Source organism: Taudactylus pleione, unplaced genomic scaffold (genome assembly GCF_031769625.1).
Source record: "Taudactylus pleione unplaced genomic scaffold, aTauple2 ptg000555l, whole genome shotgun sequence".
Taxonomy (NCBI): domain Eukaryota; kingdom Metazoa; phylum Chordata; class Amphibia; order Anura; family Myobatrachidae; genus Taudactylus; species Taudactylus pleione.
Genome location: NW_028284957.1, coordinates 340,635 through 367,243, shown reverse-complemented (window position 1 = coordinate 367,243; position 26,609 = coordinate 340,635). Strand labels below are relative to the sequence as shown.

The following is a 26,609-nucleotide window of genomic DNA, read 5'->3' as shown; positions in this document are numbered from 1 at the left end:
GAACCTGGGCTTCATGTGATGGGGAAACCAGGACAAGTTTGTTCATTTATAAATTAAAATAGCAACTAGTAAGGTTCACAACACAGACATTGAAGTACCAGAGGCAGAACATTACTTATGCAGACTGGACGTCCTGTCAATCTCACCTGGTACTGCAGTGAGTCAAACCCCTTAAAGATGAACTCAAACAGGGTGTGCAGGTTATCAGGGCTCGGAGAGGTGACAAATATATTGGAATACCTGGAAGGAGAATAAAATGTCAGTGGAGGTAAAATAGAGCGCGGGTCAGGTACAAGCGTAGGGAATACAGTATATGCAGAATGGATAGAAAAGTGAATTAAAATGAAAAAAAAAAAAAGTATAATTCCAACATTCACCCTTTAAGACTGGAGGCGGATAACACGTCTACGTACATACAGGCTCATTCACATGATTATTATCTGTAAAACACTGATCTATGGTACGGCAACAGCAGATGTGCCTTACAATGCCGGTATGGGACGGGTGGCAATACACTATAACTCATCAGCGACTGCTCCGCATCCAAACTCAGCACTAATCTCTCAGTGGAATGGGTACAGGATCCCGGCGGTCAGAATCCAGACGCCGGAATTCCGACAGGGTTAGGATATCGACACCTGTTGGTAGGTATCCTAGCCCATCCCCTCCCTCCCCGCACCCTAAGCCCCCCACCCCCAGTGCCTAACCCTAACCCCACTACTTTCAATCTGGATGCCGGCGGCGGGATTTTGACAGGTGCCAGCACCCGGCATCCCACACGCTGGGATTATGACTATATCCGCTCCCAGAATTACCGTGTTGCCTTATCTAGTGACTGATCGGGGGGCTGCTGTCTGTTACCCATAGCGCAATCATTACTGAACTGGAGACCCGGCATCGCTATAGCTCCCAAATTAAACCTCACTAGCACCGAGAATTACCAAAACTTTATGTTTGGGCCAAATAAAATTAACGAAAGCCACTTATGTGAGTCGGGGAAACCTCATTTAAATATCTAGCTACTAATTTTGTTTTCAAAAACATTCATATCTTATGCAAGACACTGCAAAAACTCTAATACATGCACTCATTATTTCCCGCATTGACTATTGCAATAGTCTCCTAAATGGATTTCCCAAATACAGGCTCTCCCCACTACAATCCATTTTGAATGCAGCTGCGAGGTTGATCTTTCTCACCAAACGTTCAGTGTCTGCTGATCCACTCTGTCAGTCCCTCCATTGGCTGCCGGTCTTCTACCGTATTCAATTTAAAATACTTACACTCACACATAAAGCTATTAACCAAACCACACCAACATACATCTCTTCACTTATCTCATAATATCTTCCAACCAGACATCTCCGCTCTGCACAAGATCTGAGTCTCTCATCCCCACGCATTACTTGTTCCCATGCACGGTTACAGGACTTTTTTCGGGCTGCTCCCACCCTGTGGAATGCCCTCCCATGCACAATAAGACTTTCCACTAGTTTCCAAACATTCAAGCGTTCTCTGAAAACTCACCTCTTCAGACAAGCTTATCAGATCCCAGGACCGCCCACCTACCCTTTTATAGCTCCCTATCTAACTCTCTTCTTATAGTAAACACCTATCACATCTTCTCTTTCTTGAATTTAACATCTTCCTAACCCTAGGCCAACTTTCCAGTGTGATTGGATTATACAGCCCACCAATAACATCTGCAATCGGGTCGGACCAATTTGCAATATGTAGCACCTCTCCTTGTGTATCAACACCTATTTCCCTATAGATTGTAAGCTTGCGAGCAGGGCCCTCTTACCCGTATGTATGTGTTTTACGTATGTAAGTATGTATGTATGTCTTTTACAACCCAGTAAAATGTTAATTCAAATTGTAAAGCGCAACGGAATTTGCTGAGCTATATAAGAAACTGTTAATAAATAAAATAAATAATACATACCACAGCCAAAACCCTATAACCTACATCAACCACTGACAATATTAATTGGAGAGCTGGATTAATATCACAATAGGTGGGAAAAAAAAACCCCACACTCATATAGGGCCCGATCCTGCATTGGACACATTTTTGCGTATATCCGTCCTTTTCTGAAACGGACGCATCTCTTTTTCCGGGAAATTGGGCGACTCGGGGCAGTAACTGGGCGACAACAATGCAAGTGGCACAGGACCGCCCAGTTCTTATGGAAATATCATAGGTGTGTATCAAATACAACCACTGCGTGCGAGTCAGAATCACCCCATGGAAAGCTTCTCTCAGATTTACTGACTTTTGTACTCTAAATAGAAGACAATGTACCCAAATGCCACAGCTCCGGCGATCGCCAGCCCCAAAGCGGCCGATTTCCCCCGACCTCGAGCTGCCGTCAGGGTCACTGTACTACGAAGCGTCTTCTCCGATACGGCCTCAATAAATTTTAGCAAGCCCTTCGCCTATTGTGTGGGAGAGAGACACAAAGACATTGACACATCACATGCAGAGCAGGTAATAAACGCACTAAACAGTTATTTACAATGGCGTTTCCCATAATATATATTTTGTTTACTCTTCTTTCTAAAAGGAGAATGAAATCCTTGGCGATGGACGCGATTTGCTATTCTAACGCACGTTTTACCCCATAGCCCTTAAAGGTGCCCAGGAAAACATGAGCTACACGGTCTCTAGAGGGCGACAAAGAGCAGTATGACTAAAAACCTCTAGCCAATAAGGATCACTTACCAACATGCGATGCAGTCATCCACCCCTGCCTGACACCCGCTTTCACTGCCCAACGTACCCTGGACAGATCAGGGCGAATTGCTGGGGGTCAGCGCCAATTTATCACATGAATGCAATGTTAATACATGAGCCATAATGTATTTTACTAAACCAATCGAGTCAACAAAATATTAATAAACATTATTTTTAATTATACAGGTCAACGGATGTATAAACATCATTGTATGTGGCAGCAATGAACACACATCTATAATAATTACTGCTCCAAAAAATTACTGTTAACTCAAAGTGACTATTAAGGCTCCAATTTCTCTTTCCTAAATCCCACCCACTATCCGTCACCGCTAACCTATTGTTCTGCGAACATAAATCTGCGAGTCTGGCGGTAGCATAAGTGCGGCCTATAGCCATACTTAATCGCGTCTAATTGAAATCGACCGCCTATGCGTGAATACATTTTTTTTTCTTCTGCGTTTTATTTTTATTTTATCATTTGTAAATATGTGATATTTTGCCTGTGATATTTTATTTGTGTCGACTGGTATTTTTTATTTTGGTTCAGAAACAAGTCCTATTTTATTTATTTGTTGTATCATAATTAAAGTGACATTATTTATGGAGTTGGTCAGTAAAGAAGTAAACACTCCTAGTTCAATGCAACTTTATTGAATCATTACGCATATAGCCTCGTTATGGCTACACTGGGATGTAGTCAGCAATCTGACCCGTCAGGATGACGATTGTCAGATTACTGGCTCCAGAATGCAGACGCTCAGAATCCCGAAGGAAAGCATCAGGCGTAGGTGTTTGGTGGCAGGTCATGCACTAAGGGAGGGTTAGGCTGCCAGAGTGGAGGGTTAGGGTGAGGCTGTGGAAGGGGAGGGTTAGCAAACTTCCCTAAATCTGTTGGGATTATGACCGTCGGTACTCCGTCCGTCGGGATCCCGTAGTACTCAACCCTGTTGCACAGATCGCCTCTAGGAATGAAGACGCCAACACCCCAGACAATTTGTAACATTTGTACTCATCAATAAATATTTTTCTGATTTAAAACCATCAATGGATGATCTTTCATTATATTCATGAATCATAATAACTTAGTAAGAAAGTATCTCCTGTATACATCGGCTATTGCAATGCCCTGAATTAGAGCCCTTAATCATTTAGGCTCCGCAAATTGAAGGTTATATTTACACAAATAGTTTTTGTAGGCATCACTACGTGCTATGGGCAATTTAGATTAGGTCCTGACAACAGAGGGATAAAAACAAAAATGTCTTTCTTCTTCACCTTTTCCGAGGAAATATTTGGGAATTTCCAATGCTCGTAGGCTGCAGGTGAAGGACTCCATATATTTAAATTATAGCGCTTAAGAGGCGCTGGTCTGGACCTCTCCAGACTATAATCTACAAAGCACACCTATTACCGGTTTACCTGGTCCAAGGTTTTGCAGTTCTCAACCAAAACTCCCACGGGCTGAGTGTCCTGCAGACTGAGCTTCACCTCCTGCAATTCCTGCTCCTCAGGGGTTAGATTTGTTTCCTGCAAAGGGTAACAATGGGGATTAGAGAGTGAGAATACCGGGTGACCCAGCACAGGAAGAGTATCATGTGACAGCCCCCCCGACAAGCTGCAGCGCAGGTGCGCCCAGACACAACGAGGTGCCCACATACCGGCGTCTTTGGCGGAATCGGAGTTATGTTGGCAATGTGGCTGGAGATGGGCAGTATATTCAGTTGGTCATCGATCACCACGCAGTTTTTACAGGAGGACAAGGACAAAATGAACCTGTGAGAGTCACAAGACACATGCTGAATGCTGACATGGATAGCCGAAGCCCCCGCAGCGCAGCGACAGCTAGCCATGGGTCTATCGGAGAATCAGAGCTCTAGATTTCAACTAGTTTATTACTACAGTGAGAGCGTCCTATGTAAGCACAGTATACTGTATATAGACAGTACAGGATGCAGTCATTATGGCCATATTTTACAATGTCCACAGGTATGGTGTCAACACTGTTGAACAGTCGATATTGAATATGTTGGCATCTGCAGAATGTCGACATGTGAAATGCCAACATTCTGCATGGACCGGAGTGGGAAGGCGGGGATAGGGTTAGACACTAGTGGGAGGGTGAGGATGCGGGAGGGAAGGTTAGGCCCTAGGGGAAGGATTAGGCCCTAGGGCAGGGGTGGCCAAACTCGGTCTTCGAGCTACCAACAGTTCATGTTTTCCAGGTCACCCAGCAGGTGCGTAGGTGCACAGGTGTAGTCATTACTCACCGACACATTTTGAAAGAGCCACAGGTGGAGCTAATTATTTCACTTGTGATTCTGTGAGGAGACCTGGAAAACGTAAACTGTTGGTAGCTCTCGAAGACCAAGTTTGGCCACCCCGGCCCTAGGGGGAGCATTAGGGTTGGGCCCTAGGGGGAGCATTAGGGTTGGGCCCTAGGGGGAGCATTAGGGTTGGGCCCTAGGGGGAGCATTAGGGTTGGGCCCTAGGGGGAGGGTTGGGCCCTAGGGGGAGGGTTAGGCCCTAGGAGGAGGATTAGGGCTAGGCTGTGGGCGGGAAGGTTAGGTCCTAAGGGGAGGATTAGGGTTAGGCAGCAGGAAAGAAGGTTAGTGTTAGGCACTAGGGGGAGGGTTAGGTAAACGCCCTGCTGGAACCACTGTAGGATGAGCCAAAAGTCATCATGATGTCACCACTAGACACCAGGAACATTTTGACGTCATGCTAATCAGGTCTACATGATGAATGTGAACATGTCAACATTACAACCATGTTGACAAAATATACCACGCCCAGGCAGTACACCTATATTACACTATAATCAGCGTTCAGCAGTCCTAAGTACTTTTCCCATCCTCACTCCCTGACACAGGGTGTGTTTAATGTTTTAGCCAACTAGGAAGACAACATAAAGTTTGCACAGTTGTTTGATCAATCAAAAAACTGAAAAACAAGCACCTTTCATTGAAACGCCCCACCACATCCTGATGTGCTTCCGTCCTGTACCGAGAGTGAACGTCCTGAGAGAAAGCGAGATAGTTGAGATTCAAATCACAGTACAAACAAATATGTATCTAATTGCTGGCAAACTGATGTATTTATATGAGAAATCCATATATTTAAAGCTACTGTAAATATCCTGGAAAACAGTACTGAACTGCAGCATTGGGACAAGATATATGTACAGCAACATGGACTGATGAAAGGATTCTACACACCCCGAAACCTAATCTATTACAGTAAAGCCAAGAATGCCTCCTCATACGTGCGTGTAAAGACCGTGACCTCATACGTGCGTGTACAGACCGTGACCGCCTACATCTTCCTTAAGCCATGGTCACAGGCCCACCAGATTTACTGCTAATTGTGGCCTGGTCATTGTGTAGGAACCACTGCTCACCCAACCCAAAGCCGCTCGTGTCACAGTACCCAGCCTAGGAGCGCTCGCCATACCATAACCGTATAGTACAGGCCCCACTCCATAGTTCTCAGACCATGGCTTTGATATGTCCCCCGAACTGCGGGCCAACGTTCACAACACCCTCCCCTCGCACTGTAGTAGTGTTGCACAGAGCCCGTGCCTGGTGGTCTCACCATACCATGGTCATAGTGTACAGCTGCTTGAGGGAACTCATTGTGCGCAGGAGAAGAACGACAAGTCCACCACCCTCCACGGTTTCCACCGTACGGGCCAGCAAGTTGGGCGTCAGTGCCTCAAAATCCTGGAGAGGGAGCAAAGAATATATAGTAACAATTGTGTACTCCAATACGTTCCACAAACACAGTGGAAACATGCAAAGAAGAGTAAATTGCGATAGACTGATAAAATAGATTAACACTGACCGGAACATTTATCTTATGTTACTCACATGTACATATAACAGCACATGTGAGTATAACCTGATGGTTTGCATACATCCCCGATGGTTGGGGGTCCCTGGTAATCGCTCAAAGTAGTCCCCCTTAGTTACAGCATGATTGACATGCTGCAGCATCGGGGGTTTTCTGAGGAACAGACGGACACAAGACCAGTTCTCCAAAACTGGGATGTGTTGCCCCCCATTTTGAGTGCATGCCGGGCCCATGGTCTGCGTAGTCAGATGTAGACTTCCTGGACCCGGATTGCCAGGCTGAGTCATTTTCATCTTACGCAACCTGGTCAAAGCAGCAATCGGCGCGACTGGTGATCCTAGGCAGCATCTACGGACGCAGCACTCATATCGCAAATGATGGCAAGAGTCTATTTTAGTATTTACTACAGAACCCTCCAGACTTTAAATTGTTAAGTGTATGATTTGTTAGGCAGCATAAATTATTCTTTACTAGGTTTATTTTTTTTCTTTGAATGTGTCTCAGGGATTACTACTACTCATAGGGCGGGATTCAATTGTTTCCCCCTCCTACATGCCCGACAGGAGCTATTCAATTATTGCTCCTGTCTGGCACAATCAGTTTCCGGCGCACCATTTCAGCTCGCACCCCGTTTGAATAGCGCCCCGCAATCTCCTTTCACTTTAGACGGGAGATCAGGCGCGCTATAACAATTGAATACCGCCCTTATTATCATTCTGCATTTATTAATCTTGTTTGAGAATTTATTTTGCTTTGTTTAACAATGTCAAATATCAATGACACAGTGCCAACTTGTGGTCACTTTGCAAATCACGGTTATGAAGAAAGTTGGCCGTCACACTCACCTGTAGTACGCACATGCCGTACGTGTTACCCAGGATTTTATGAGTCTCATTATAGTAACAATAACGGATGTTGGTGGCTGCGATAAAAAGCTCAAAGGGGTCGTCCTCGTTGATGTTCAATGAGCCACTCTTTATTCTTTTCTGCAGTTTCCGCATTTTTTTCTTCCTGTGGCTATAGGACAAGTAACAACGATCAGACCCCGACTCCCCCTAGTGGTTGTGTCCACAGTCTGGTAGTTACAGGAAAGGACATACTGTGTCTTACCTACTGAAGCCCAGTTCCTTCTTGTAACACCAAAGAACAGAGGGCCGGGCTCGGACGGCAGCTTTGGAGAGCATGTGATGGAGAATGACCACCTGTGGAGAGTGAGCACATTATACCATACGTATTCATAAATAGAATAGTGAGAAAGAATTCTGTACAGCAGCCCGTATTTCTCAGTCACTTCTCCATGGACCGGTGTCGGCTCTAACAGTGGGATTTTGCTAAGAAAAGGGAGTGTCGGCAGTTTGGGAATGTAACCACTTATCTCTGGCATCATACAGATGTCGCAGAAAATAGCCACTCTTGGCCCGCCAGGTCCTGGGTGACTCGGCTGCGGCAATCGTCTTTCTCGTTCAAAATGTCCATCTTATTCGCATAAATAAAACAACTGGGAGCAACATACTGTGGTATTGTTGATTTTCACTGATCAATGTGGTATGCGATTGAGTCTGAGGGGTCTAGTTACTAAGCAGTGTTATGAGACAGAGTGAAAAGTGATAAGGTGCCAGCCAATCAGCTCCCAACTGCCATCTCACAGGCTGTGTTTGAAATATGACAGTTGGGAGCTGATTGGCTGGCACCTTATCAAACACTTATCACTCTGTCTCATAACACTGCTTAGTAACTAGACCCCTGAATCTGTATACGAAGTGGTCCGATGCAGCAGCCACACGTTCCGTTGTGCTTCATCTTTGACTCTGTACATGTTGAGTCTCACAGGAATTTGTTTTCAAGTCACAGCAAAGCGTTTTTAGTACACTGAGAGGTGTTTGCTGAATCTGTGATGCAAAATGTACACTAAGCTACTGAACACGCCACTCGTCTAGGGGGCAGCACAGCCGCGCAGGGCTTCTCACACAGTATGGCGTATAGACACTGGGTGTATGAGGACACATCTGTAACTCAGAGCTCCTTCTTACCTGGGCTATGTGCTACAGTTTGTTTTAAAGCAAAAATATGAGATATGGTAAGAACTTACCCTTGTTATCTCTATTTCTACGAAGTCCATAGGGTTCCACAGGATACCTTGGGGTATAGGTGTGACGTCAGTCGCAGGGCACCAAAGAGTTAAGCTTTCAGCCTCCCAGGATGCACTAGGTCCCCCTCCTATACCCCGCCCAAGGCACCTCAGTTAGTTACCAAGCCATAGGCCGGAGGAGGAGAAGGAAGAGAGAGAACAAAGATCTGGACACATACAAGAATCACATTCTCACCAGAGGGAGACGGAAAACCGGTGACCAGAGCAAAGCCCATCTGCAGCACAGGTGCGACAGGGCGGGAGTCCTGTGGAACCCTATGGACTTCGTAGAAATAGAGATAACAAGGGTAAGTTCTTACCATATCTCATATTTTCTACTTCAGGGTCCATAGGGTATCCACAGGATACCTTGGGGATGTCCCAAAGCAGTATCCTTTAAGGGTGGGGACGCTCCTGTGCAGAAAGGAGAATCCGCCGTCCGAAGGAAGCATCCTGAGAGGCGAAGGTGTCAAACCTGTAGTACCTCACGAAGGTATGGACAGAAGACCACGTAGCAGCCTTGCAGATCTGAACTGCAGAGGCACCACGTCGAGCTGCCCACGAAAGACCCACAGACCTAGTGGAATGAGCCTTCAGAGAAGGAGGAACCGGTAGGCCTTCATGAAGATAAGCTTCAGAAATAGCCATACGGATCCAGGCTGCCAAAGTTTGCTTTGAAGCAGGCCAACCCTTTTTACGGAAGCCATAGAGGACAAACAAAGCGTCCGACTTCCTAAACGAAGAAGTGCGGTCAACATTAGTCCTTAAGGCCCGCACAACATCCAAAGAGGCCTCACACACGGAAAGACCCGGTGAGTTAAAGGCCGGAACAACTATTTCCTCATTAACATGAAACTGGGAAACAACTTTGGGAAGAAACTCGGGCCGAGTGCGGAGTACTGCCCTGTTCCCATAAAAAACCAAGAAAGGGGGACTACAAGAAAGAGCCCCTAACTCAGAAACACGTCTGGCCGAAGCAATGGCCAGAAGGAAAACAGTCTTAGCTGTTAGCCATTTAAGATCCACTGAGCCCAGTGGTTCAAACGGCGGTCCTTGGAGAGCCCTCAGGACCACAGCCAAATCCCAAGGCGCGACAGGTGGAACAAAGGGCGGCTGAATGCGGAGAACACCCTGCATAATGGTGCGCACATCCGGGATTGTAGCAATCCTACGGTGAAACCAGACAGATAGGGCCGAAACCTGTACCTTCAAAGAAGCAAGGCGAAGCCCATGATCTAGTCCCGCCTGCAGGAAGGCGAGAATCCGAGACAGACGAAACTCCCGCGGTGCATAAACTCTCGGTCGACACCACTGGAAGAACGTATGCCACACGCGATGGTATATCCTCGCGGAAGACGGTTTCCGAGCTCGTAACATGGTACGCACCACAGAGCTGGAAAACCCCCGGGACCTCAGCATGGCCGTCTCAACAGCCACGCCGTCAAAGACAGCCGAGTCAGGTCCGGGTGAAGGCAAGGACCCTGAGACAGAAGGTCCGGTCGTAGCGGCAACCGCAGAGGACTGTCCACGGACAGACCCTGAAGGTCTGAGAACCAGTGCCGTCTGGGCCACGCGGGAGCTATCAACAGGAGCGTCCCTCCTTCCTGTTTGAATTTCCGGATTACCCGTGGAAGAAGGGAGACCGGAGGGAACAGGTATGCGAACCGGAACGTCCACCGGACGGACAGAGCATCCACCAGAGACGCCCCTTCGTCTCTTGTGCGAGACCCGTACATCGGCAACTTGTTGTTGTGCCGGGACGCCATGAGGTCGATTTCTGGAAGACCCCGCCTGTCCACCAGTAGTTGAAAAACGTCCGGGTGCAGGGACCATTCCCCCGGATGAACGTCCTGGCGACTTAGAAAGTCCGCCTCCCAATTTAGCACTCCCGGGATGAAGACCGCTGATATGGCCGGAAGATTGCGCTCCGCCCAAACCAGGATCCGAGAGACCTCTACGAGAGCCGCCCGACTGCGAGTTCCTCCTTGCCTGTTTATGTAGGCCACGGTGGTAGCGTTGTCCGACTGGACCTGCACCGGGCGACCCTGGAGAAACCGCTGTGCCTGCTGGAGAGCATTGAAGACCGCACGGAGTTCCAAGATATTTATTGGAAGCTCCGCTTCTGTCGGCGTCCACCTGCCCTGGAACAAGTGTGGACCCGAAACTGCTCCCCAGCCCCGAAGACTGGCGTCCGTTGTCAACAGGACCCAATTTGGAACCCAGAACGGACGTCCCTTGTTGAGGTGGGTCGTCTGTAACCACCACGTAAGGGACAGGCGAACCTCCTGGGTGAGCACAATCGTCTGGGACTTCAGAGACTGAGTCAGCCCGTTCCACTTGGACAGGATCAGGTGCTGCAGAGGTCTGGAGTGAAACTGGGCGTATTCCACCATGTCGAACACCGACACCATGGAGCCCAGTAACCTCATCGCCGAGTGTAAGGACACCCGGCGGCTGTGCAGGCAACTGCGCACCCTTGACTGTAAAGCAGAGATCTTGTCCTCCGTCACGAAGATCCTTTGCTGTCCCGAGTCCAATAAGGCTCCAAGATGCAGAATCCTCCGAGACGGGATTAGAGTGGACTTCTGCCAGTTGATTAGCCAGCCGTGCCGTTGCAGCAGTGCAATGGTCAGGTCCAAGTGGCGTAACAGGAGCTCTGGAGATCCTGCCACCAATAACAGGTCGTCCAAATACGGTAACATGCGGACTCCCTGCAGCCGCAGAGAAGCCGCCATGACCGCCATCACCTTGGTGAAAACACGTGGTGCTGTTGCCAGGCCAAAAGGTAACGCCCGAAACTGGAAGTGGTCGCTGCGGATTGCAAACCTGAGGAACTGTTGATGGCGCAAAAGAATAGGGACATGCAGGTAAGCGTCCTGTATGTCCAATGACACCAAGTAGTCCCCAGGTTCCAGCGCCAGAATGATGGACCGTAGGGTCTCCATCCGAAACTTCGGGACCCGCAAAGACTTGTTGAGTGCTTTGAGGTTGAGAATCGGACGATATGACCCATTGGGTTTCTGTACCAAAAATAGATTTGAATAGAAACCCTGGCCCCTCTGGGAGAATGGAACAGGCACTATAACTCCAGCCTGGAGCATAGTGTGCAATACCTTCCGCAGCTCCGTAGCCTTGTTCCGGTCTGATGGGAGACCCGTGGTGAAGAAGCGAGCCGGGGGTCTGTGCCGGAAGGAGAGGGTGTATCCGTGGGAAACCACCTCCAGAACCCAAGTGTCTGTCAAAGTGGTCGACCAACACTGGGCGAACTGTAGCAGGCGGCCTCCCACCCTGGGATCCCCCAAAGGGAGGCCGGGACCGTCAGGCCGCAGGCTTGTCATCTGGCTTGGGGGCCGGACGTCTGGTACTCCATGCCTGCTTCCGGGGCTTGACCGATTTCTTAGGGCCAGCCTGTCGAGGAAACGACTGTGGTTTGGGCCTGCCCTGGGCCCTAGATGACCGAAAGGACGATGGTCCCGAACCAGAAGGAGCAGCGGCCGACGGGAGACAAGCAGATTTGGCTGCCGCCAGCGTGGCCACAATCTTATCCAGATCCGGACCGAAGAGAACTTCTCCGGTAAACGGCAACGCTTCCAGACCTTTCTTGGAATCTGCGTCCGCCTTCCAGGATCGCAGCCACAAGGTGCGACGAGCAGCTACCGCTGCTGAAGAAATTCTAGACACCAGAGCACTAATGTCTAGAGCCGCCTCGTTGATGTAGGTGGCCGAATCACGGAGATTGCCAATCAACTCCGCCTGTTCAGCCGGACAGTCGGATTCAAAAGAAGCCTCTAATGAATCCGCCCAGCGCTCCATCGCTCTGGCAACCCAGCAAATGGCCATAGCCGGCCCTGCTGCCCCCCCTGCAAGGGAATAAGCGGACTTCAGGCAGATTTCTACCTTGCGGTCCGTAGCATCCTTAAGGGAGGACATGGATGGCATCGGCAATGTGGCACTACGGACAAGACGGGTCACGTGAGAATCCACCTGTGGAGGGGATTCCCACTTAGCAAAATAATTATCCGCGAACGGATAAGCCACCGCCAGGCGTCTCTGCGGCTGGTATCTTTTGCCAGGTTGTTTCCACGCCTCCTCTAAATGGTCCACCAACTGACCCGAAAGAGGAAAGACTGTGGCATCGCCCTTCACATCTTTGAAAAAGGCATACTTAGATTTAGCCGCTGGGGGAACTTCGTCCTCAATCACCAAGGCTGTGCGGACTGCCCGAATAAGTCCAGGAATATATACTTTGGACTTAGCATCAGCGTCCTTAGTATGGAGAGGTTCCTGATCGTAAGGATCCAGAATCTCCCCATCATCAGACGTCCCTTCGTCATCCTCATAAGGAGCGGACAGAGACGCCACCGGCCTTTTATGAGGCCGCATCACAGACTCCCCTTGCAACACATCCGACAAGTGCTGTACAGAACTCGTCAGGGAGTTAACCCACGCTGGCTCCTGAGAACCCGGGATCGGGGAAATAGGGAGACTGTGGGGTACCACCAATTGTCGTGGGAACCCCTGCATGGGTGACGACACCACAGACTGCTGGGACAAACCCATCGGAGTAAACGCGGGCTGCGGAGCTAACTGGCCCACTAAAGCTGTTAACGCCTGAGCGAAACAAGCCCAGGGCGGCTCCTGTACCGGTGCTGTAACCGTAATAGGCCGCGCCCTGGACAAACACTGCCGGCAAAGGCCCTCCGCGCTACCCTCCCCCTCCGCTAACGGTACTTTGCACGTGGTACACTGTAGCCGGAGGGGAAAATCACTTTCAGACATGATGGCACCACGTATGTGACCTCTCTCACCAATTAAGTATTAAATAGGTGAGAGACCACCCTGCAGCACCGCACCGCAAGGGCTTTAGCAGAAGAACAGGGACAGTAATAAAGCTGACAGTTTAGAGAAGAAAAGTTACAGGCAGCGCTAGCACAGTCACATACAATGCAGAGAAATAACAATTCCTGCACTAACAGCGCTGATTACTCAACTACACAGACACAGGGCCTGGTAGGACACAGCGCTGCATACACAGACCTGAGCCACAGCGGAGGAGAGGTATGCGGGGGGACCCAGACCACGATGCTTCCGTCCAGCGCTTCCAGCAGTGTTCACCATGCGTTCTGGAGAAGATGGCCGCCGAGGAGCAGAGAGGAGGCTGGCCTGGGGGAGGAGCGCTGCCACAGGACCAGTCGGCAGCATGCAGAGAGGGCTGTGTGCAGCGGGGGAGGCGACGGCTGTGAGACAGGGAAGGCACGCTCCCCTGGCATGCATTTAACCCCTGGGACGCCGCAGCGCTACCGCTCTGCTGCGGTCCGCTGTCCCAGGGGGTAGTGGAAGCGCAGGTTGGTCGCCTGGCTCCACGCTGCAGCCAGTCCCCAGGGAGCCCCCTGCCTGGGGACTTAGGACCATGTGATCAGCGGGGACCCACCGCGGGACCCCGCTGCTTACCTCTGTCCCCCTTGAATCCGGCCATGGTCCGGAGCATCTGGGGTCACCGCTAGCTGTGACCCCAGACGCCCACCAGCATCCCCGGATCAGTACCGGCGTTCTGGTACCGGCGGGGTGTAGGGAAGACAGCATGGACGTCAGGACTGACTGTCCATGCTGTTCATCCAGATGTGCAGCCACAGCTGCATGAAGAAAAAGCTTCAGGGGCTCTTCTAGCCCCCACTCCAACAGGTGCACCCGACTCCGGCCGGGCACCAAACTAAACTGAGGTGCCTTGGCCCGGGGGCGGGGTATAGGAGGGGGACCTAGTGCATCCTGGGAGGCTGAAAGCTTAACTCTTTGGTGCCCTGCGACTGACGTCACACCTATACCCCAAGGTATCCTGTGGATACCCTATGGACCCTGAAGTAGAAAAGGTGATTTTCACATGCTCTGCGTCATAACCAGCAGAACATAACCACCACCTTGCTGTCATAGCCTAGTCCTCTTTCACCCCGCACCTGTCACAACCCGTTGCAGTTCCTATTTCCTGTCTGGGGTATTGCTCCCTGCTCTGGTGCTTCTAGCACACTCTGGTCTGTATATCAGAAGTTTGTTTCATCAGCCGAGTGTGCTAGAAGCACCAGAGCAGAGAGCGGCACCCCAGGCAGGAAAGAGGAACTGCAACGGGTTTGTGACATGTGCAGGGTGCCAGAATGAACACTAATAGCCCACATAGTCTAAAGCTACATGACAGTCACTCACTTTGGGGATGGTTCGCAGTTAACCATCGATGGTCATCCTTACTTTGTTCTAGAGTCTGGGTCAGATTCAAAAAGCGTCAGACTGAGTCGAGCGGTTTGTTCTCCTGGGTGAAGTGCCCAAAGCTATTCAATTACAGACCCACGAGCAGCCCCCTGCAGCAGTTAATGCTTATTTCTGACATGGATGAAAGAAAAGAGCATTAAACATTGCCTGGGCCTGCATAGCTGTTGATTGCGGGCCTGTAACGGAATTAACACCAGGCGCTTTACCCCTGGGAACGGACTTTGCCACTCAAACCACAACTAAGTGAATCTGCTCCTAATACTGTAACATAACGTGGCGTAACTAGGGTATTTGGAGCCCAGGGCAAATTTGAAAAGGGAGCCCCCCCCCCCCCCCCTCCGATGTGCGCGCGGCAAAAAAAAAATGGGCGTGGTCACTTAAAAATGGGGCGTGTCAACAATGACACACCCCTTTATTTTCACGCTGAACATTCCTATCCATATGCACCTTAACCCCAGTAGTACCCCTTATACAGTACCCCCAGTATGCAGTCGTGGTCCCTCTTATGCAGGCCCATAGTAGTGCCCCTTATACAATATCCCCAGTAGTCTTCCCCCTTATACAGGCCCCAATTAGTTCCCCTTACTCAGTGCCCCCAGTAGTGGTCCCCCCAAATGCAGTGCCCTATGTAGTGTTACCCCTTATGCAGTGCCCCCAGTAGCAGTCCCCACAATGCAGTGCACCCAGTAGCGGAATCCCCTTATGCAGTGCCCTTTATATAGTGCCCCCAGTAGTAGTCCCCCCCCTCCTATGCAGTGCCCTTTATATAGTGCCCCCAGTAGTAGTCCCCCCCCCTCCTATGCAGTGCCCTTTATATAGTGCCCCCAGTAGTAGTCCCCCCCCCCCTCCTATGCAGTGCCCTTTATATAGTGCCCCCAGTAGTAGTCCCCCCCCTCCTATGCAGTGCCCTTTATATAGTGCCCCCAGCAGCAGTCCCCCCATGCAGTTTTCTCAGTAGTGGTCCCCCTTATGCAGGCACCCAGTAGTGACCCCCCCCTATCCAGTGCCCCCTGTAGTGGCCCTTCTTATTATTGCCCCCATTAGTGGTCCCCCCAGTGCAGTGCCCCTAGTAGTAGGCCCCTTTTATAATGCCCCCAGTGGTAGTTCCCACCCCAAGTAGTAGTCCCCGGTAGAGGTTCCCCCTCCCGATTAAGTGCCCCCGGTAGTAGCCCCCACCCCAGTAGAGGTCCTCCCAATAATGGTGCCCCCGGTAGTAGCCACCCCTCCCCCGTTGTGCCCCCACCCCCAATAGAGGTCCCCCCAGTAGTAGCCATTCCCCTCCCCCGTTGTGCCCCCAGTAGTGCAGATAGGTTTAAAAAATATATATATATATATAAAAATATACTTACCTGAATCCACGCTGCTGCTCCGGACCGCGACATCGCTCCCGCCGCCGCAGCCCGCCAGTCCTCCCGGGCTGGCGCTCTCAGCATTATGGGAGAGACGTCATGATGTCATGACGTCTGTCCCATTACCCACTGCAGGAGCCGGACGGAAGCCCGGCTCTTGCAGTGGGTGCTGCAGCAGTCAATGAGAGTCTGACTCTCATTGGCTGCTGTTTAACACACGCATCGCTGCCAGCGCTGGTGTGCAGCACAGGACCGACGCTGGAAGCCTAGCGCCGGTCCTGTGTAAATGTGTAGCGCTGACGCACTCACTGCGGTCGGCGCTACACTGGTGGATAACTAGGGCGTGCCGGACCGTGGCCGGTGGCGCCGCCCTGCGCCGCCGGTCCCACGGTGCCCAGGGCACGCACCCTGCCCGACCCCCCCTAGTTACGCCACTGATAACGTCCTCTCCATGCCCAGGTGCTAGACCCCATCAAACAGGAGAGGTCGCAGCCTGCAGGGCTGGTTGCCGAGAGACTTCACTGGTCCCTAGTAAATGAACAGGCAGCATTGTCATCAATACAGATTCCGCCACAGAAAAGCTGCCTCCATATCAGTGATATCACTGGCTCCTGTCGCCCTTTAGGATTTGTGCGTCATTACCTGATCTTTCCCATGGTCTCCCACAATCACAAATAAACTTCTGAATTTTTCGGCCACTCCGTTCTCAATCTGCACCCGGATACGGTTATCAATCTTCTTCCGCTGCATTGTGATTAAACAATCTGGGGGGGAACAAAGGTTTTGTATTGACAGGTGTAGATAAATCTCATTCCCTGCTGTTTTGGCTGCTGGATGCTGTCCCCAGTTCATGTTCTTACTGCATATGCTGCACAGGTTACCATGGGGTTTATACTAAGAAATAAATGTCACATCCTAACATTCTTATGTGCTCTCATAATATTCAGAAACCCAAATCACAATATATTCATTTACTTTTTGTGCACACAACACAACTGTTTGGTAAGTGTAACATTAAATGTTTTGTATTATGATCATGTACAGAGGTCAGGACATGTTGGGGGTGTAGTGTCCTATGTCTGTATACAGTGTAATAGATGCGTATTATGATCATGTACAGTGGTCAGGTCATGTTGGGGGTGTAATGCCCTATGTCTGTATACAGTGTAATAGATGTGTATTATGGTCATCCCCAGTGATCAGGTCATGTTGGGGGTGTAATGCCCTATGTCTGTATACAGTGTAATAGATGTGTATTATGGTCATCCCCAGTGATCAGGTCATGTTGGGGGTGTAGTGTCCTATGTCTGTATACAGTGTAATAGATGTGTATTATGATCATGTACAGTGGTCAGGTCATGTTGGGGGTGTAGTGTCCTATGTCTGTATACAGTGTAATAGAATTGTATTATGGTCATGTACAGTGGTCAGGTCATGTTGGGGGTGTAGTGTCCCATGTCTGTATACAGTGTAATAGATGTGTATTATGATCATGTACAGTGGTCAGGTCATGTTGGGGGTGTAGTGTCCCATGTCTGTATACAGTGTAATAGATGCGTATTATGATCATGTACAGTGGTCAGGTCATGTTGGGGGTGTAGTGCCCTATGTCTGTATACAGTGTAATAGATGCGTATTATGATCATGTACAGTGGTCAGGTCATGTTGGGGGTGTAGTGCCCTATGTCTGTATACAGTGTAATAGATGTGTATTATGGTCATCCCCAGTGATCAGGTCATGTTGGGGGTGTAGTGCCCCATGTCTGTATACAGTGTAATAGATGTGTATTATGGTCATCCCCAGTGATCAGGTCATGTTGGGGGTGTAATGCCCTATGTCTGTATACAGTGTAATAGATGTGTATTATGGTCATCCCCAGTGATCAGGTCATGTTGGGGGTGTAGTGTCCCATGTCTGTATACAGTGTAATAGATGTGTATTATGATCATGTACAGTGATCAGGTCATGTTGGGGGTGTAGTGTCCCATGTCTGTATACAGTGTAATAGATGTGTATTATGGTCATGTACAGTGGTCAGGTCATGTTGGGGGTGTAGTGTCCCATGTCTGTATACAGTGTAATAGATGTGTATTATGATCATGTACAGTGGTCAGGGCATGTTGGGGATGTAGTGTCCTATGTCTGTATACAGTGTAATAGATGCGTATTATGATCATGTACAGTGGTCAGGTCATGTTGGGGGTGTAGTGCCCTATGTCTGTATACAGTGTAATAGATGTGTATTATGATCATGTACAGTGGTCAGGTCATGTTGGGGGTGTAGTGTCCTATGTCTGTATACAGTGTAATAGAATTATATTATGATCGTGTACAGTGGTCAGGTCATGTTGGGGGTGTAGTGTCCTATGTCTGTATACAGTGTAATAGAATTGTATTATGGTCATGTACAGTGGTCAGGGCATGTTGGAGGTGTAGTGTCCTATGTATGTATATGGTTAGGCTTACCATACTATTCCTGACCAGGACACATGAATTACACAGGTTATGTGACTGACTTTAAGCCTGGATTTCACCTGGTTTTGATCAGCCACAGAACATGTGTAATTCATGAGTGTCCCGGTTTAAAGATATATTATGGTAAGCCTATATATGGTGTAATAGAATTGTGTCAGGGTTAAGTACAGTGGTCAGGTACTGTTGGGTGTGTAGTAGTGTCCTCAGCTCAGTACATACCCCTGGTGACACGTACATCTTGCACCTCAGTACATACCCCGGGTCACCCCCACACCCCCTACAGCTCAGTACATACCCCGGGTCACCCCCACACCCCCTACAGCTCAGTACATATCCCTGGTCACCCGCACACCGCCCACAGCTCAGTACATACCCCGGGTCACCCGCACAACCCCCGCACTTCAGTACATACCCCGGGTCACCCACACACCCCCCGCAGGTCAGTACATACCCCGGGTCACCCGCACACCCCCCGCACATCAGTACATACCCCGGGTCACCCGCACACCCCCCGCAGCTCAGTACATACCCCGGGTCAGGCAGCTAACAGAGACTCGCACACATGCAGCATGGGCACAGGAAGGACCCAGCCAGAGCTCTCCTCCTCCTCCTGAGTCCCGGATATAATATTGTCTGCTATGCTGGAGCTATGTGAGAAGGGCACCATAGTAACTGCCTTACCCTCAGTCTACGGCAAAATGGCCGACAACGACTAGTCTTTCCTCTAGTAGTAGTTCAGTGAAGTTCCCACATGTAAAGTGTGACTTGTACAACTTGTACTATTATTGACGGAGCTGCAGATCCCCCTTATTCTGGGCTTGCTGTGGGTGTTGGAACTAATTTTAGTTTTGTTTGTTGTTGTGGTTTTTTTTTTTACATCAGTCAATGCCTGAGACATATAGTAAGCTGGTAGGACCTGTTATTTGTACCAATGTACCATTATATTGCAACTCAACTATAATACATTATTTTTTTTTAGTAATGCTTATGTACATTTATCAAACTGTTTCTTCACCTGTTCTTGGTAGATTACTGTATCCAGTGACTGTTTAGCTGGTGTGACTGCAACCACGCATGGTGCAAGCATATTCTTCAAGGATTTGTTCCGTCTAAAAGTAAATACAGGTTTGGGAGGAATCAACCCACCTAAAATCCTATCTTGTTTTAAAATGCCGTAGCTCTTGGTTATAATATTTTTTATTTCATTATGAGAATCATTATAAGTTGAAATAAAAGCTAATCTCTCTGTTTTTATCATATTTCTAGTTGTCTTTTTAGTTTTTAGGAGAGATTTTCTATCCATAGACAATACTTCAGAGTACGCCTTCTCAATGAGGTATGGTGGATAGCCCCTCATTTTGAAAGCCTCCATCATATTATCTGCTTGTGATCTAAAACTAATAAGGTCCGAACAATTTCTTCTCAAACGCATTAGTTGGCCCTTGGTAATATTGCATTTCCATGCCATCTATTGAGAACTTCTAAAATGTAAGTATGCGTTGGTCCCTACTTCCTTAATAAAATTACTGGTAACAATTCTATTTTGATATATCTCCAAGGAAACATCTAAAAAATTAATACGTTGGCGGTGAAACGTGTAGGTGAAATGAAGATTGTAATTGTTAGAATTGAGGGAAGAAATAAAGGACTGTGCTGATGTGAGGGACCCATCCCAAATAAGAGGTGCATTCCTGTCTGACTGGCATATTATAATAGTTTCACAGCTATAATTACTGTCCCCCCAGGGGTGAAAGAGAGAATTATGGGGTCTATTTACTAAGACTTGGATGGAGATAAAGTACCAACCAACCATCTCCTAACTGTAATTTCTACTTCAGGGTCCATAGGGTATCCACAGGATACCTTGGGGTATAGGTGTGACGTCAGTCGCAGGGCACCAAAGAGTTAAGCTTTCAGCCTCCCAGGATGCACTAGGTCCCCCTCCTATACCCCGTCCCCGAGCCAAGGCACCTCAGTTTAGTTTGGTGCCCGGCCGGAGTCGGGTGCACCTGTTGGAGTACGGTCCATCATTCTGGCGCTGGAGCCTGGGGACTACATGGTGTCATTGGACATACAGGACGCTTACCTGCATGTCCCTATTCTTTTGCGCCATCAACAGTTCCTCAGGTTTGCAATCCGCAGCGACCACTTCCAGTTTCGGGCGTTACCTTTTGGCCTGGCGACAGCACCACGTGTTTTCACCAAGGTGATGGCGGTCATGGCGGCTTCTCTGCGGCTGCAGGGAGTCCGCATGTTGCCGTACTTGGACGACCTGTTATTGGTGGCGGGATCTCCAGAGCTCCTGTTACGCCACTTGGACCTGACCATTGCCCTGCTGCAACGGCACGGCACTGGCAGAAGTCCACTCTAATCCTGTCTCGGAGGATTCTGCATCTTGGAGCCTTATTGGACTCGGGACAGCAAAAGATCTTCGTGACGGAGGGAAAGATCTCTGCTTTACAGTCAAGGGTGTGCAGTTGTCTGCACAGCCGCCGGGTGTCTCTACACTCGGCGATGAGGTTACTGAGCTCCATGGTGTCGGTGTTCGACATGGTGGAATATGCCCAGTTTCACTCCAGACCTCTGCAGAACCTGATCCTGTCAAAGTGGAACGGGCTGCCTCAGTCTCTGAAGTCCCAGACGATTGTGTTCACCCCGGAGGTTCGCCTGTCCCTTGCTTGGTGGTTACAGACGACCCACCTCAGCGAGGGACGTCCGTTCTGGGTTCCAAATTGGGTCCTGTTGACAACGGACGCCAGTCTTCGGGGCTGGGGAGCAGTTTCGGGTCCACATCTGTTCCAGGGCAGGTGGACGCTGACAGAAGCGGAGCTTCCAATCAATATCTTGGAACTCCGCGCGGTCTTCAATGCTCTCCAGCAGGCACATCGGTTTCTCCAGGGTCACCCGGTACAGGTCCAGTCGGACAACGCTACCACCGTGGCCTACATAAACAGGCAAGGAGGAACCCGAAGCCGGACGGCTCTCGTAGAGGTGTCTCGGATCCTGGTTTGGGCGGAGCGCAATCTTCCGGCCATATCAGCGGTCTTCATCCCGGGAGTGCTCAATTGGGAGGCGGACTTTCTAAGTCGCCAGGACGTTCATCCGGGGGAATGGTCCCTGCACCCGGACGTTTTTCAACTACTGGTGGACAGATGGGGTCTTCCAGAGATCGACCTCATGGCGTCCCGGCACAACAACAAGTTGCCGGTGTACGGGTCTCGCACAAGAGACGAAGGGGCGTCTCTGGTGGATGCTCTGTCCGTCCGGTGGACGTTCCGGTTCGCATACCTGTTCCCTCCGGTCTCCCTTCCACGGGTAATCCGGAAATTCAAACAGGAAGGAGGGACGCTCCTGTTGATAGCTCCCGCGTGGCCCAGACGGCACTGGTTCTCAGACCTTCAGGGTCTGTCCGTGGACAGTCCTCTGCGGTTGCCGCTACGACCGGACCTCCTGTCTCAGGGTCCTTGTCGTCACCCGGACCTGACTCGGCTGTCTTTGACGGCGTGGCTGTTGAGACGGCCATGCTGAGGTCCCGGGGGTTTTCCAGCTCTGTGGTGTGTACCATGTTGCGAGCTCGGAAACCGTCTTCCGCGAGGATATATCATCGCGTGTGGCATACGTTCTTCCAGTGGTGTCGACCGAGAGGTTATGCACCGCGGGAGTTTCGTCTGTCTCGGATTCTCGCCTTCCTGCAAGCGGGACTAGATCATGGGCTTCGCCTTGCTTCTTTGAAGGTACAGGTTTCGGCCCTGTCTGTCTGGTTTCACCGTAGGATTGCTACAATCCCGGATGTGCGCACCTTTATGCAAGGTGTTGTCCGCATTCAGCCGCCCTTTGTTCCACCTGTGGCGCCTTGGGATTTGGCTGTGGTCCTGAGGGCTCTCCAAGGACCGCCGTTTGAACCACTGGGATCAGTGGATCTTAAATGGCTAACAGCTAAGACTGTTTTCCTTCTGGCTATTGCTTCGGCCAGACATGTTTCTGAGTTAGGGGCTCTTTCTTGTAGACCCCCTTTCTTGGTTTTTCATGGGAACAGGGCAGAACTCCGCACTCGGCCCGAGTTTCTACCCAAAGTTGTTTCCCAGTTTCATGTTAACGAGGAAATCGTTGTTCCGGCCTTTAACTCACCGGGTCTTTCCGTGGGTGAGGCCTCTTTGGATGTTGTGCGGGCCTTAAGGACTTATGTTGACCGCACTTCTTCGTTTAGGAAGTCGGACGCTTTGTTTGTCCTCTATGGCTTCCGTCAAAAGGGTTGGCCTGCTTCAAAGCAAACTTTGGCAGCCTGGATCCGTATGGCTATTTCTGAAGCTTATCTTCATGAAGGCCTACCGGTTCCTCCTTCTCTGAAGGCTCATTCCACTAGGTCTGTGGGTCCTTCGTGGGCAGCTCGACGTGGTGCCTCTGCAGTCCAGATCTGCAAGGCTGCTACGTGGTCCTCTGTCCATACCTTCGTGAGGTATTACAGGTTTGACACCTTCGCCTCTCAGGATGCTTCCTTCGGGCGGCGGATTCTCCTTTCTGCACAGGAGCGTCCCCACCCTTAAAGGATACTGCTTTGGGACATCCCCAAGGTATCCTGTGGATACCCTATGGACCCTGAAGTAGAAAATATGAGATATGGTAAGAACTTACCCTTGTTATCTCTATTTCTACGAAGTCCATAGGGTTCCACAGGACTCCCGCCCTGTCGCACCTGTGCTGCAGATGGGCTTTGCTCTGGTCACCGGTTTTCCGTCTCCCTCTGGTGAGAATGTGATTCTTGTATGTGTCCAGATCTTTGTTCTCTCTCTTCCTTCTCCTCCTCCGGCCTATGGCTTGGTAACTAACTGAGGTGCCTTGGCTCGGGGGCGGGGTATAGGAGGGGGACCTAGTGCATCCTGGGAGGCTGAAAGCTTAACTCTTTGGTGCCCTGCGACTGACGTCACACCTATACCCCAAGGTATCCTGTGGAACCCTATGGACTTCGTAGAAATAGAGATAACAAGGGTAAGTTCTTACCATATCTCATATTTTTTCAAACACAGCCTGGGAGTGATGGCAGTTAGGAGCTGATTGGCTGGTACTTTATCTCCGTTCACTTTATCTCCATCCAAGACTTAGTAAATAGACCCTTATTTATCTTTTACTCTTCTAGGGGACGGTGTTGATCCTAGGGTGTAAGGATCGCTGTGACAGGAGCAGGCTTCAAACTCCAGGTTATTTATTGGCTATCTCCTCCTCTACATCGCACCAGCCAATCAGACTTTAGCTTAATAATTAAACCCATGCCTCTCACCTAATTTTTTCAGTCAGCTGGTGGATATGATGGCATCCAGGATAAACCACAAACTAGACAAATACTGTGCCAGGACCAAGGTGGTAACTTGAAACCACTCTCTCATTTATTTATTTTCTTCCACTGGTGGACACTGGAACACTGGGGTATAAATGGTGGTGTGTGGAGCCTGGCACTTTAACATTTGAATTGTTGTGAACAGGGCCTGTTGGAGCCGGGCACTTTTTGGTCAGGTTGCTGATCAACCTGGTGGATTTTATTTTATTTTTCTTTTAATTTCTGCTCTCCAGCAGGCAAACTCCAGACGGACCCACAACAGCTGACACAGGCTTGTGTCTGGGATCCCTGAGTGTAGCAGTTATCTGTTTAGACCATACACCGGAGACAATATCATAGCCAGTAAGTATGGTTCCGTCCTCTACATTCAAGCCTAACTCCCTCAGTCTTCACATATTAAGCCCGTGGGGCCCGGATTCTCTTACTGGACGTGGAGCGGGCCTAGTAACAGCTGCCTTGGGGCACCCCTCAATGATGGTGATGGGAGAACCTAGGGAGCCATCCTCCACATTAGCTGCCTTCTGTCAGCCAGGCCCTTTGAGTAGGGGTCATCCTCTCTGGCACACTTCAGCACACAGACACCACGCCAGATGCAGCCTTAGTGGTATCCTCCAGAGAGGCAGCCATCATCTGGGTGCTGAAACAGGCTGGTTATAACTCCCTTCTCCTCTATATCTCCATATGGGTACGTAGGTGGGATTGTGTCATTTATACAGCATGACTGTTTGTATAGTAACCTGTACAGCACTACTGTTTGTATAGTGCAGTGCAGGCTTGCCTACCCTCCCGATTTGGCCGGGAGCCTCCCGATTTTCAGGTGCCGTTCCCGACCCCCGGAAAGGCAGGCAAGCCTCCCGGCAGCCGGCAACCCTCCCGACCACCCCCAAGAATAAACTAGAAACCCCCGTAACGGGGGTGCCGGTGACCCGATTCACGTTGAATCGCGTCATCGTGGCCCCGCCCCCTGCTTCACAATGCCAAAAATAATGGCATTGTGAAGAGGGGGCGGGGCTACGATGACGCAATCACGCAGCTCCGCCCCCAAAAGTGACATCATGGCCGGGCACCCCCCCCCGCTGTTATCTGACAATCAGCTCCCTCCCGGAAGGAGGGAACTGATTGTCGGCAAGTATGGTGCAGTGATCTCCAACGTTAATTGAGGTGTGAGCTACTTTAGGAAAATGAAACCTCCTGAAGAGCTGCTAAAATTGTAGAGAAAAAAAAATCTGTCTAATAACCAAACAATTGAAGGTCATTTAATGAAAATTAAAATAAAAATGCATTTCATTATGACAGTGATATTGTTGTAGTTTGTAAATAAAATTAAGCACAGGCGCAATTCACTGTTCATTACCAGCTCCTAGGAGTTACGTGCAGTAGAGGAACAAATGATGTAGGCAGGGCTACTGTGTTTTTTTTCTGGCCGGGTTGGGCAGGAGTCACTTGCTCTGCCGTAGCGTAGATGCCATGGATGGAACCACGGGGAAGCACGTCAGGTGATTTCTGTAGAGGCTGCGGAAATCACCTGACATGCTTCCCTGTGGGTCCACCTATGGCGTCGATGCCACGGGGGAGCACACGTCAGAAGTCACTTCCTCCTAGTTGACTCTGCAGTATTGCAGCTAGGTGAGCTACCAAAATTAAGACCACGACCTACTGGTAGCTCGTGAGCTACTGGTTGGAGACCACTGGTATAGTGTGTCTGGGGAAAATAGTTCTGCATATTCTGTATCCTTTCTAGAGGACTGCTGTTATAACTATTCTGTTTTACCCTGTTCTGTCTCTCCTTTTTCTATGCCTGAGGAGGGTAATAATGCATGGATTGTCTTTGACAGGAGTGCCAAAGATTTTTGCTTATTCTAAAATTTCCTCAAACACAGTCTGACCAGGATGCTGACAATGTGACTTGTGAGACCGAGGCCCAGGGTGACGCTTTGTGAGTGCTCCCCCACCTGCGGAGATGCCGGCTTTGGTGGCAACCCTTGCATATGCAATTGTCTAGACCAGAGGTTCCCAAACACGGTCCTCAAGGCTCCCCAACAGTTCAGGTTTTAGATATATCCATGGTTGAGCACAGGTGGTTAAATCAATTTGACGGAGGTACTAATTAAGTCACCTGTGCTCAACCATGGATATATAGCCTGAACTGTTGGGGAGCCTTGAGGACCACGTTTGGGAACCTCTGATCTAGACAGTTGGGCCATAAGGGTAAATGCCTCACTGCCCCGAGTCCCTCTCTTATGATTGTCCTAGAGGTCCAGGAATCTATGCTTTCTTCTCCTCATCCGTCTACTGATCGTCCTTAAGTTGGGTACACATTAGACAATGTGCAAATGATGCAATGGTCGTCCTGATTTTCCTTGAACTCCCAGACAAATGATATAATGCATACACACTGTGCAATCTTCTAAACGGCCGAAAGATATATCGTGCGTCATTTGTTTGTCTAATAGTTAACGATATAACCATTTTAGCTC

The 26,609-nt window shown here is 49.7% G+C and overlaps 1 protein-coding gene across 3 annotated transcripts in view; it reads right to left on the bottom strand.

Moving 5' to 3' along the window:
* The window catches only part of NAT10 (N-acetyltransferase 10), a 35,607-nt gene extending 15,773 nt beyond the window's left edge, over window positions 1–19,834 (bottom strand). The window contains exons 1-10 of one of the 3 annotated variants that reach the window (XM_088452624.1): window positions 19,816–19,834; window positions 16,967–17,088; window positions 7,700–7,791; window positions 7,435–7,606; window positions 6,337–6,459; window positions 5,696–5,757; window positions 4,399–4,513; window positions 4,160–4,267; window positions 2,306–2,439; window positions 147–240 (exon numbers count right to left, since the gene is read on the bottom strand). In XM_088452624.1, coding sequence (XP_088308750.1) covers window positions 147–240; window positions 2,306–2,439; window positions 4,160–4,267; window positions 4,399–4,513; window positions 5,696–5,757; window positions 6,337–6,459; window positions 7,435–7,606; window positions 7,700–7,791; window positions 16,967–17,074 — 1,008 coding nt within the window. In that variant the 5' untranslated portion in view covers window positions 17,075–17,088; window positions 19,816–19,834. Of the gene's footprint in view, window positions 1–146; window positions 241–2,305; window positions 2,440–4,159; window positions 4,268–4,398; window positions 4,514–5,695; window positions 5,758–6,336; window positions 6,460–7,434; window positions 7,607–7,699; window positions 7,792–16,966; window positions 17,089–19,290; window positions 19,310–19,329; window positions 19,434–19,815 lie in introns of those variants that run through there. The other 2 variants (XM_088452622.1, XM_088452623.1) reach the window with 2 other exon arrangements.
* Window positions 19,835–26,609: the final 6,775 nt, after the last annotated feature.